At 35.7% G+C, this 12,961-nt stretch overlaps 2 protein-coding genes across 2 annotated transcripts; one reads left to right on the forward strand and one right to left on the reverse strand.

Annotated features, from left to right (window-relative positions):
- On the forward strand, window positions 7,461–9,079 carry LOC109231777 (uncharacterized protein At4g00950). Its single transcript, XM_019397409.1, has 2 exons — window positions 7,461–8,169; window positions 8,770–9,079. The coding sequence occupies exons 1-2, from the start codon at window positions 7,618–7,620 to the stop codon at window positions 8,842–8,844; spliced, it is 627 nt and encodes a 208-aa protein (XP_019252954.1). The 5' UTR covers window positions 7,461–7,617; the 3' UTR covers window positions 8,845–9,079.
- Window positions 9,813–11,092, reverse strand: LOC109231494 (protein RKD2). The gene is made up of 3 exons (XM_019397153.1): window positions 11,010–11,092; window positions 10,250–10,790; window positions 9,813–10,155 (listed from the first exon to the last, which is right to left on the reverse strand). The coding sequence occupies exons 1-3, from the start codon at window positions 11,090–11,092 to the stop codon at window positions 9,991–9,993; spliced, it is 789 nt and encodes a 262-aa protein (XP_019252698.1). The 3' UTR covers window positions 9,813–9,990.

The raw sequence follows: 12,961 nt of genomic DNA on the forward strand, positions 1-12,961 counted from the left end.
TACTAGAGTTCCAGAATAAGTATGTTGGAACTCCAGCATAATATGATGGAGTTCCAGCATAAGTACACTAGAACTCCAGCATAATATACTGGAGTTCCAGCAAGTATACTGGTCCAGTATAATATACTGGAGTTTGGAGCACCGGTGCTCCAGTCTCAAGTATATTATACTGGAGCCAGCAAAGTATATCGGTCCAGCATAATATGCTGGAGTTCATACACAAGTGCACCGAACTCCAGTATATTATGCTGGACCGGTCTCTATTACAGCAAAATAGTGGCTATTTTTTATTGACTTGGTAAACGCTGGCTATTTTTGATTGACCAGTCCGAAAACTGGCTATACTGTGCTATTTTTACCTACATCTAGGTATCTGTTGTGACCAGTCTTTTCTTCTTCGGGTCGAGTAGAATAAATGCAGAGGGACCAAATTAAGCATTGCGTTTTTCATTTGTAAGTTATAATAATAACAGCTTGTTTGGATGAGAAATAAATAAATGGTAGAGCGATTTCATTGTGGCAACTGAGATGTGACCAAACAATAGTAATGTGAGTCAGGGTAGATGGCTAAAGTAATAAGGCTGGGAACAGATTTCTGGTCTTTTCATGTGCAATGGGTGTCCTGAATGGCTTGGGGCATCTTCTCGTGTCTCCTCTTTTTGAAACATCTTTTATTAGGTGTGAATTTTGATAGCTGTGATTCATTTATCAAATCTTATAGAGAAAACAAAAATGTCGAGATATGCTTCTTGTGCATAATAAACCTAAGAAAGATTTGCAATTAAAAAGCATAGAAATGGAGTTAATTATATTAGCTCTCTAACAACTACTAAATCCATAAAGACGACGACCAAATAAAAAAATAGCAGTTGATTTAATATTTTGTCTAAATAGCTACCAGAACAGGTAATAAATATGCATACGAAAATGTGATGATAGGCTATAATTGTGTATTTTAGTCGCTTATTTTACACTCTAATGTACTGCACTTTAATTGAGTTTGAGCTTTAATCGCTAGTGTTTTGCACTAATGGTGTATTTTATGCCTTGTAGGAGTGATTACGAGCTATGTAATGGAATGAACTCAAGTGCTTTGGAGCTTTGAAGTCTGAGTAAAAGCCCAAGGAATCAAGCCGAGATCGTGTACGGGGATCAACGGATGATAGTTAAGAACAAAACGAAGAATCGAGCGGGCATACGGCGTATTGTCTAGTAAAATGCACATAACTTTTCGCTCAGAACTCCGTTTGGGCTACAGAATATATCGTTAGAAAGCTTTTTGAAAGGGCTACAACTTTCGTGTGTTGCATTTTTCGGAATTTCCACTACCAAGGCGCGTGGAGCGGCGCGGGGCGCGGGGCGCCTGTGGAAATTGCAGAAAATAACTAGAATGCGCCCATTATTTATAGGCAAGACAACACACAAAATGTAGTATTTAACCGCGCTATACATATTGACTTTTTCTGAAACGAAATAGCTTTTTCGCAGTCGGTCAGCTTTTCAGACCGACAAGACAACACACAGAACATAGTATTTAACCGCGCTATACATATTGATTTTTCTTAAGCAAAACAGCTTTTTCGCAGCCAATTAGCTTTTAAGACCAACAAGACAACACATAAAACGTAGTATTTAACCGCGCTATACATATTGATTTTTCTGAAACAAAAACAGCTTTTTCGCAGTCTGTCAGATTTTCAGATCGACAAAACAACACACAAAACGTAGTATTTAACCGCGCTATACATATTGATTTTTCTGAAACAAAAAACAACTTTGTCTTGATTTATCCTTTTATTATCTTTTATTTTCATGTATGTTGCTTTAGTTATGGTTGTTGTGCTTTTTTCTCTTCAAGTATTATGTTATGAAATTTCAATCTTCATATTGGTCTTCTTTACTAACACCAATAAGTTGAATGTTGGAACTATCATATCATCATCCCAATTCAAAAGGTCATGTTAGATAAGAAGGTGTAACAAGACTGTGAAACATAATTTTATTTGATAGAAATTGCAACATAAACAAGTAGAGACACTTATTACAAAAAATATTACGAAAATAAAACACTAGGTGTATCCTCGATAGTTGGGTACACTAGATGAACTTGGACCAAGAGCTGGATTACCACCACCACCCAGACCAGCTGAAGGACATTTACGACGGTCGTGTCCTGTTTGCGAGCATATGCCACATTTACGCGCATAAACGATATCACCAACATCTATTTGGTTCCGTATACTCGTTCTCTTTTGCACTTTCAGCTTGCGCAAATAGTCCTTGTTACACAATATTTTAAATGGTTCCGGCGGCCAATAATGCTCAATATCTAATGGCTGCAACTGCCCACTATATGTGTTTACGTATGCAGCAACACTGTATTGCCTATCCACATAGTTGGTTGCCCCGAAACCAACTTGTAGAAAGCACTTCATGGCATATGCGCACGACATGTGGTAGATGGTCCATGTCCCACATGAACACAACCTGCTGGCTCACAGTTTGTAGATTATTCCCCTAGTGTCCGCGGATAGCAGTGCGAACTTCAAAAACACCCCGGTCGTGATCATACTGTAAATATGAATGTCAATATGCTCTCCTCCTATATTTATCAAATCTTCTCATAGGTATTGGCATAAATTGAACACCCCTGTCCATTAATTCCAATGCAGCTCTATGCCTTTTAACAAACCTCTCCGCAATCTGTTTGAATGTCATCCGGACCATGGCAGTGACAGGCAATCCACGTGCAGACTTCAATAAGCCGTTGAATGACTCCGACACATTTGTAGTCAAGGCTCCCCATCGTCTGCCACCATCAGCATGCAATGTCCACTTGTGAAGCTCATGTCCCATCAGCCAAGTATAGGCTCTTTCGTCTAACTGCCGGATCGCTTCCATGCGCCTCGTGAATTTGCACTGCTGGTGCTCAGTTGCAGCCATCCACATTAAATCATGCAAGGCCTTGTCGGGATATTTCTTCTAGAAATTGGCCTTCAGGTGCCTCACACAGTAACGGTGGTATGCATAGGGTTCCTGCCATTCAGGCAAATACCGTACAGAACTTAAAATACCACCATGCCGATCAGATATTAGACAAATACTTGAACGTTGTTTGATAACGTGTTGCTACAAGTGGTTCAAAAAAAGCGTCCACGTCTCTTCGCTTTCATTGGCACAAATGGCAAAAGCTAGTGGAAATATTTGTCTGTTGGCATCTACTGCAACTGCGATCAAAAGCTTAATATCATACTTTCCATAGACATAAGTACCGTCTATGGAAATTACCGGACGTCAATGCACAAAACCATCAATTGCTAGTTTAAATGACCAGAACACATAGTTGAAAATATATTTTGGAATTCCCAGACTCCGCTCATGCCTCCATTCAACAACAGTCCCGGGGTTAAAGTATTTCAGTGCGGCCATGTACCTGGGTAGAGATGAAAATGACTTATCCCAGTCACTATAAATAATTTCAAATGCACGTTTGCACCCGAGATATGCCTTTCTTTTGGTTATAGTACGCCTATATTTCCTGGTGGACGGCTGTAATACACTCTTTGATCTTGAACCTAATGGACACTTCCAAGTATGGAATCAAGACAAGAGAAATCAAGTCTACATCCAAGTTGAAGTGATTATCATTGAATGTGTCCATTTCACATCTGTGGGTGCTAATATATTTACCCACTTTCCACAACCCTGATTTCTTCTTGCTCGCACGCAACATCCAGTTACAACCCATAAAGTATCTACGGCATACAACCTTGTATACCTCCGCAGTTGAATCCTTTACCATCATCTCACGGCACTCTTTTACGCTGTAGATTTTTACAGCCCTGATTAGGCGAGCTTTATCGGGAAAATATATGCCCTTTGCCAGCACCGTTGGTCTAGACTCATCCCACATTGCTGACCGAACTTCGTCAAGATCCCTTGTGAGGGCATCCACATCCGGCATACTTGGCAAATTATCAAGGTAGGGAATATTCCGCTCATGAAACGGCACGTGGGACTCGTACACTCTTGGTCTAACGGGAGGTGGAGGAGCATGCTTCCTCGTCAGCTCAGGGTTCGACATTCACTTCCTCCGTCATCATCACCCTCGTCAAGGAAGGTTGTGTCATCTCCAGACTCATCGGCATTGTTGTCATAATCACTATTATCTTCCTGACTCTGCGCATCTGCCAAATCGCGAGTGAATCGTCGTCACGGGCAACTGGTGAGGTCAGGGCCATCAGTTGCTCGTTTTTAAACTAGGCACAAAAGAACAAAATGATAAGCCTACTCAAATTGAATAAATACTTTACATATAGCTATATCACTTCAACTTACAAAGTCGTACTGTGTTGAACATTCCATGATGGATATTTCTTGTTGGTGATGACTCCCGGATGGACCACCGTGATCCAACAACGTCAGAAACTACGCAATATTCCAACAAGGAGTGCGGTCATAACTTGTAAAATTCATATTCGGACGGTACGTTACCCCCTGTGGAGTGTTAATACAAATCCAATTCAACAAAAAAAAAAACATCGTTAAAGCATAGAAAAATTGAAGTTTACCAGTCGTCTTGTGGATATGTAAAGTAGGAGAGAAAAAATTTATTTCCTCGCTGCTCATTCGCCGGTGGTGATAAGTTTAAATCAAGGAAAACTCTTTCATCAGGAATCTGTCCGGCAAAAACTGCTCCAGAATAACCGCCCGATGACTGGGGTTATCCTACTATGCGCAACCTCATTATTTGGAACGTTTTCACCTTGACGTACATTTCCAACAATTTAAATCATAATAAATTTCCCTGTATTCCAACCGGAATCCGCAAAAAATCTCTAAGAGTTTCATCATCTTCGACCGTTAAACTCAGAATAAAAAGCAAACCCCTGCGGAGTCACAAAACGAATATCTACCGTTACTTTAAGATTCGCCGAACGTTTTCTTAACACTCATTTTATTTACGTAACAATGATACATCAGCCAATTTATATCGTACTCTAAATTGTTAAGCGGCCGTCAATTTAACATGACACTGTCTATTGTGGAGATAACTTAACCTCACAGAGTGTATTCTCCGCTCACCAACCTAACCACCCAATAATAATGAAACCCTATTTTGTCTCATTCAGATCATTAATAAAAAATGCTTGATAACAAGCAAGAAAAGTTTGAAACGGTATAAGTTAGAAATATTTTTGAAATGCGATTTTCATAAAATCTCAACGCCCTTGAAATGAAGGGGCAAGGCACTAAGCCGGGGGGGGGGGAGGGGGGGGGAGGGGGCTGAATTTTTTGATGTATAGCGTGGTATTACACCGCGTTATACCAATTTGAATTATTGTTATGTTAGTTAACCGCATGACACTTATTGGTGGGCCCACAAAAAGGTATTGCGCTGTATAATACCGCGCTATATATGTTTGAATTACTGTTATGTCAGTTAACCGCATGAGACTAATTGGTGGGCCCACAAATAAGTAAACGCGATATTATACAGCGCTATATATAATGCGGTATTATGCCGCGCTATACTTTAACGACAGAATCACCGTTAAAGTATAGCGCTGTATAATACCGCGTTATATATAGAAATTTAACTTTTTTTTAGCAGTAGAAATGTATTTTGAGTCCAAAAACCCAACATTTAGGTTTCGAACTCTGCTTTTGACATAATTTAGACCTAAGGAGGCTAAGAAGACCGGGGATTCGACCTAAGGAGGCAAGAACACACTAGGAGCAATGCGGAGAATTCTTCTACGAGTTTTTCACTTCCTTCTTCCTATTTCCATTATTGGTTATGAATTCCAATATTGTAATTATGCATACTATTATGAATAGCTAATTTGTTATCTAGGGTTTTGATGGAACCTATTGGAGGATGATTTTCCTGTTACGTTAATATAGATTTGTTGTAGTATTTTCTCTATTTGTTCAACTACGTTATTATTGTGGTTGGGTGAAGAGCTCTCAATCGACTGTGCCTATTTACTATGTATTACTCGGGAGAGAGTGCATATTTAGGTAGTTGTTGAACAACATCACTCCTAACGTATATGAGGGATCAATACGGATGGTTTAAAGGTGGGATTAGGGATAACGAAACCTTGGTGCGATCCGAGTGAGCGTACTTAATGCCAGCTAGCGTAATTCGGGAGAATATGTCTAGTAAATTGTGGTAGTTACTCGGGAGAGAATTACGACACTCAGAGCGCTCATGATCGGTAGAAAATACTTAGGCGAATTTATAGAAAACGTAGCGGAAAAGATTCCGACAATAGGTGAAATCATAACTCTAGACCTCCTTAATCTTGTCTCTAACCCTTAGTATCTTTAGTTGTTAATTTACTTCTTTAATTTGTTAGTTAATTAGTTAGACATAAAAATCTTAATATCTATAAGTTAGGAATTGTTCAAGCTTGTCTTCTTGGTGATAGTGAACAGTTGTAGCTAAGCCTTAGTTCTCTGTGGGATTCGACTCCGGACTTGTAAACCGGATTATATTTGCAACGACCGATTAGTCCTTTTTATAAGGCATATTTGGGCGTGATAAAAAATATAGTTGTATTCATTGATTAGTTTACATCAAATATGGATAAGTTTTAATCATTTAGAAAGTGATAAGTAATCAATTCCAATCTTGATTTGGTATATTGGCTTACAAAGACATCTAGATACAGAGTCTAACATGGGGACAACGAATGTAAAATTAAGATCGTTTTAATTGAAGGTAATTGTTGATGATTTTAGAATTTTTTATTAAAAATTTACAAAATAAAAGAAAATACACGGTCGGTGTAATATAACCTGCATTGTGACATGTTACTTGTTTTCTTGATCAAATTACTCATCCATCTAACCTGCATTAATATTGTTACACTGATAAAAACTACTCATCTGCAATATCATACATTAATTAGAAGCGCCTAGCCGGCATTCAAGTTGGCTTATGTTTTGAAATGCCATCTAGGTGTTTCTTTCACCGTTATACGAACCTTACCTCCATGACCTTTTAATTACTAATAGTATATTACTGCTTCCGTTCCAATTTATGTATCGCGTTTGATTTTGTATGGAGTTTAAAAAAAAGTCCTTTGAAATTTATGTTCTAAATTAAAATATTGATATTTGTGTGCCTATAAATCAATTGATTAAGAGCAAATAGGAATGTTAAAGATAAATTATTTTTAAATAAAAAAAATGACTTTTTTGGGACTGAATAAAAAAAATATGTCAGATAAAAATACTATTATTTCTTTGTCTCATGTCACCTTGTTTAACTAGCCGAACGGTTTATGTTTCTTTACCGACTTATCTACTAACTTGCATGACCGTTGAAAGTCGTTATCCTTTGTGTGCTTATGACTAATTCAACATATTAAAAAACCTTTGGGTCCCACATACTTTAAATAATCAAAATGGTCCCACCCACTTCTCATATTAGTGTTAAGCTAAATAAAGACTATACAATCACATATCCGTTATTCTACTCGTGAATAAGAAGCGCCAGAGGAGCGTTTTAATTAACACCTCCTCAAATTTCATGCTTGACCCATTTTTTCCCCCTACAAATATATGAATTGAGGTATGAATTTGTAGAATTTTACATGATGTAAAATGGCCTCTAATTCTACTCCAAAACTTTCTTTATCCAAACTCCCAAACAAACCAAGAAATAATAATATTCCTCTATCTACTCCACCAATTCATCCTTCAGTTTCAATCCCATTTCAATGGGAAGAAGCACCAGGCAAACCAATTAGATCTACAAGTGATCAGTCAAAGGTAGCAAGATGCCTAGACTTGCCACCTAGGCTGTTGAATGAAGGTAAAATTACGAATACGCCCTCGCCGACGACGGTACTGGACGGACCTTATATCGGTCCATCTTTTTCGTCGTTTCGAACAGCCTATGTGGGAGAAATGGAAGTGCAGAAGAAATTAGACTTGAGTAGTAATAAGGACATGAGATTATGTCAAATAGGTTCTTGTAGGTGGGAAAGCTTTAAGGAAAATAGAGGAGGCGTTGTCAAGGACAATTTTGACTTTTCAGGTTCTCTCAGTAATACTTCGAGTGCTTATGATTTTGATACACATGAAAAGAAAGTCCTTAGGTTTAGAAGGAAAGGGAGTTTCTTGAGTTTCTCTCGTACCAATTCCAACCTTTTGGTAAGTGTCTTTTAATCTCTTTTACTTCGGCCTAAAAGATAGATTACATGTTAATTAGGGATGCCAAATGACAGTTGGACTAATTTTGGGTAGGTTAAAATGAGCCAAGTTAATAAATGTGCCGGTCAATATTACCTGGGCTGAGATAGACAAGGTCAAGATGAATTGAAATTTGGGTCATAGCTCAACTCGTCCAACTCGTATCAAGTTTAATTAATATGGATTATTTTCTTAAGATAATTGTTTAATTACTAAATAAGACTTTTATTATTTTGTTATGGTCATATAACCAGTGGCGAAGCCAGAAATATTTTCAAGGGTGTTCAAACTTAAGAAGTAGAAAAAAAATTCCGACAAAGGGTGTTCAATATAGATTTTATATATCTAAAATCAATATTTTACTTATATACGCAGTGCAAATCAAATAATAAAGAATTATTTTTTAGATATTTTTTGTAAAATTACTCGTGGATTAATTTGACCTAAAAATCAGCCAAACTTCAGATGCTATAGACTGACACTGAATTTGTTTTATTTAAGTGTCAAATACTCTATTTGAAATTAATATATTATTACATTTTAATTGAAAATTAATTACAGGGAGGAATATACGAGAACTTTAAGCAGGCGATCCCATGGAGATGGAGACGGGCAAAAACGCAGAGAGCTCTCTGATTAATGTTCACGTACAAGGCAGCTTTACTTCCACGTGTAGACTCTTAACATGGATAATTAGTGACTAAGTATGTAATGACTTTGATTATGTACTGGGCTCGTATATGGAATTATGAATCTGTATTTTGGTGCAACGTATTTACAACTTATGTATATTGTATATAGGTGCTAGCTATACGCAACGTTTAAGTGGGAACTTATTTATTTACTGACGCAAGCAATGAAATTACCATACATGCACCGTATAAACTTTTTCATTTTTGCTTTAATTTTCTTCTTCTTATCACCTATAGTTTGTTGTTACTCCTCTCTTCCGCTCCTATTTATGTCTCACATTTTAATATTTAGACTGTTCCAAAAAGAATAGTATTTCTTCATTAGGAAATAAAACTTTAAATTTCTCATTTAATCTTTAGTGAAGAAATCAGAAGCGAAACCAGGATATGAAGTTTATGGTTTTGGCATTCTAATCCTTTTAAGTTGTTGCGTTCTATATAATTAATTTGTATTTAATCCAATGGACATTTAAAATAGATAAAAGATTTGAACCAAAATTACTAAGTTCAGCCAAACCTACAAACGATAGTGTAGCTTCGCCACTGAATGAAATACATGTTAATAGCTTATTTAAAGACTACAAATTTCAAAAAGTCCTTTCTCTTGAATAATGTGTAAAGTCAAACATATTCACATAAAATGGGAAGAAAGAAGCACTAATTTACTTTATTATGTTCTAAATTTTGTCAAATATATATGATGACGCGAAACAAAGACGTAAATCATGTCCCAAAAACAAAACTAATCTGAGATTAAAGTAATTTTATCTTTTAAGGTAATATTTTATTTCGACTCTTCAGGCTTGATGGACACTTCAATAGGAAATGAGACTTGGCTAGCAGAACTCTCTTTTAATTAGGAGTTTCGTACAAGAGAGATGAATACATGTAAAGAGAAATCAAATACCACATAACTAGAATTTAACATTAACATTAGTAGTACTACTTTGTGGTTAATTAGGGCCTGATCTGAAATTAGGCTCTCTTAATAGCTCCTATAGGCATTAGAAAGAGAATAAATCATTCCAACGTAGTAACTTAAACCGGTAGAAAACCTAAAACACTAATCTAAGGGGAATAAAAGAAGAAATTAAAAGCTAAAAGCAGCCATAGCTGCCCTTCTTTTCTTGTAATTAGCCTTAAAGCAGGTTTGTCTCAGCTTCTTTGTTCTTTCAGTTAATTCCATTTCAGGTACTTTCTCTAGCATTCTTTGGTGCTCTTCTAGCATCTCTACTTCACTTGTCAGTCCCATTTCCTGCATTAAATATTATACCAAACAACCAATAATTAACTTAATAAACCACAAATTAAAACTTGATTAGTACAAAAACTTTATCCTTAACACGTACCTTAACGCTATCAATGAGAGTCTGCAAACTCTTAATCTTACGATGAGGCCATCGCATGATATTAAGTTCCCTACATCTTTTCTTCAACACTGTTAATCCAACTCTCAATTCCTTGGCTGCTTTGTTTATTGGTACATGAAAATACCTTTGAATCTCATACAATTCTAATGTATCACTCTTCTTATGCCTTCCATTATTATTTCGCTTCCTAATTAACTCCTTATTATTAGTTCCACTACTAAATTCTATTTCTCCAACGGTATAGTCGTAGTAGTTCTTATCCTGCATATGAACTGCATTTCGAGCACTTGTCACATTTTGACATTCGTCTAAAGGACTAAATGTCAAGTTCAACGGAATGTCTTCTTGAAATGGAGGTAGTTTAACGTCTAACGTGCCCAAATCTTGACATATTTCTTCCAACTCTTTAAGCTCAAAAAATGGTAAATCATTGTTTGGAAGATCGTTGAGAAATTGAAAGGGATCAAAGTTGAATAAACCTCCATTGGACAATATTCTTGAATCTTGTTGTTGCCATGTTCTATTCAAAACAAGAAAGAATTACATAAATGTTAGTACACAATATATATATATATATATATATATATATATATATATATATATATATATATATATATATATATATATATTAAAGACCTATATTCAGTTCTTATTTTTTGCTCAACACAAATTTGCATGCACATTTGATGCTTTAACATTGTTCACACCAATATAACACTAACTTGTTTATGTTACTTACCTGAAAGGAGAAGGAGGGTGTTCTGGATATAACCAATCAAATTGATCATTTTGGTTTTCCAGCGTTAGAACATGAGAAGCCATAATTGGAATTTTTTTCAGGAGAGATGGCGGCTGAAGAGAGAGTTAAGAAATTGAAAAGGTCAGTGGGGGTATATAAATTGGAATTAGAGGGAGAATAAATGAGTGATAAATAAATTGGAGTTCGTGCGAGTGGATTATGGGAGTTACAATGTATAGAAATTATGGGTTCTAATTAATGACCACGGGTTTTACATATGAATTAGTGTAGAAAAGAAATGCGCTATTTATTGTACGTTGATACGATTAATTGTGGGACACGAATGTCTTCATCCTAAAATACATCTACATACACCACATACATATACTTATTGTGTGCTCTCTATGTGTGTTTACACTAGCAATCCATGCATGCATTGGTTATGTAAATGAGATTCACACTTCTATTGGACTCGGGAAAAAAAAATACCACAACGTCAAAAAAAGAAGTTAAATCTGTATACAACGTCCATGCGAGAAAAATAATAATAATAAAGTACACTATCTGGTCACCAAAAAGATATCTACCAAGTTTCCTTAAAATATGAAATTCGTAATTTTAAAATAAGATAAATTACTTGTCACAACAGTTGAAGATGATGTGAGTGTAAACAAATTTCTTACACTAATAATGTAAATAAATATCGTCTGTACTGAATCTAACTTGTTAGCTTAGAAAATAAAATAAGATAAAATAAATAAATTGTTTTAATTGGTAAAAATAAAATGATAGTGTAAATAAAATATTAAGTTACGAGTCTATACAAATTATCCTTACTTCTATTATGGTGATTCTAAAAATTAGACTGCCGAAGATTCTTCTTAATTTGAATGGATCGTAATGAACTTATCCTAATTGGTAATTGATGTATGAATAAGAGTGCATGGTCAAAAGTATTGGGATTTACGTAGATGGAAGTTACAAAAACAATTAATGGACTCAAGTGTGAGGAGACTATAATTAGGAATAATGAACACAATGAATGGACTCAAATGCGTTCACAAAAACATTTAAGTTCCTCCGTACAGCTTGATTTTAGGGTTTTGTCATGGGTTTTTCTCTAATCCAATGAATCCTTTGAGTTATCCCTTGGTCACCGATAAGCCCAAACTTTGGAGTTTAGGCCCAAACCCAGATTTTGTATGGTCTCTCTCTCTCTCTCTCGTTTTTCTTTGTTATTCTTTTCCCTTTTTTTCGGAGATTTGCATCTATACCCGTTTTTTGGGTCACGTTTTAACTTGTGCTCGCTTTGTAAAAAAAATTGCAAGCGTACCCATTTTTTCACGTAACTTCAGCATACGGGGCTGAAGTAGCAAAGGCAATCACGCAAAACTTCAGCATTCTAGTAGACGGGACTGAAGTTTTTTTGTCCTGGATAAGATGCTGAAGTTATTTAGTTCATTTGTAAAAATTTCAGCACTAAAATAGCTAGAAGTTTTTTTGTCCTGGATTCATTAATTTTGTCATAAAACTTTTTCAAAAACTTCAGCAAAAGATGCTGAAGTTATTTAGTTCATTTGTAAAAACTTCAGCACTAAAATAGCTGAAGTTTTTTTGTCCTGGATTCATTAGTTTTGTCATAAAACTTTTTCAAAAACTTCAACAGAAGATGCTGAAGTTATTTAGTTCATTTGTAAAATCTTCAGCACTAAAATAGCTGAAGTTTTGTCGTGGATTCATTAGTTTTGTCATAAAACTTTTTAAAAAATTTCAGCAAAAGATGATGAAGTTATTTAGTTCATTTGTAAAAACTCCCACTAAAATAGCTGAAGTTTTTTTGTCCTGGATTCAGTAGTTTTGTCATAAAACTTTTTCAAAAACTTCAGCAGAAGATGCTGAAGTTATTTAGTTCATTTGTAAAAACTTCAGCACTAAATAAGCTGAAGTTTTTT

Source organism: Nicotiana attenuata, chromosome 8 (genome assembly GCF_001879085.1).
Source record: "Nicotiana attenuata strain UT chromosome 8, NIATTr2, whole genome shotgun sequence".
NCBI classification, from domain to species: domain Eukaryota; kingdom Viridiplantae; phylum Streptophyta; class Magnoliopsida; order Solanales; family Solanaceae; genus Nicotiana; species Nicotiana attenuata.

Excerpts from the sequence above, each read along its gene's own strand:
- LOC109231777 (XM_019397409.1), top strand. The coding sequence starts at position 7,618 with ATGGCCTCTAATTCTACTCCAAAACTTTCTTTATCCAAACTCCCAAAC. Across the intron at positions 8,170-8,769 it reads GTACCAATTCCAACCTTTTG|GGAGGAATATACGAGAACTT; the intron begins GTAAGTGTCTTT and ends AATTAATTACAG.
- LOC109231494 (XM_019397153.1), bottom strand. The coding sequence starts at position 11,092 with ATGGCTTCTCATGTTCTAACGCTGGAAAACCAAAATGATCAATTTGAT. Across the intron at positions 10,791-11,009 it reads CACCCTCCTTCTCCTTTCAG|AACATGGCAACAACAAGATT; the intron begins GTAAGTAACATA and ends TGTTTTGAATAG. Across the intron at positions 10,156-10,249 it reads CTCTCATTGATAGCGTTAAG|GAAATGGGACTGACAAGTGA; the intron begins GTACGTGTTAAG and ends TATTTAATGCAG.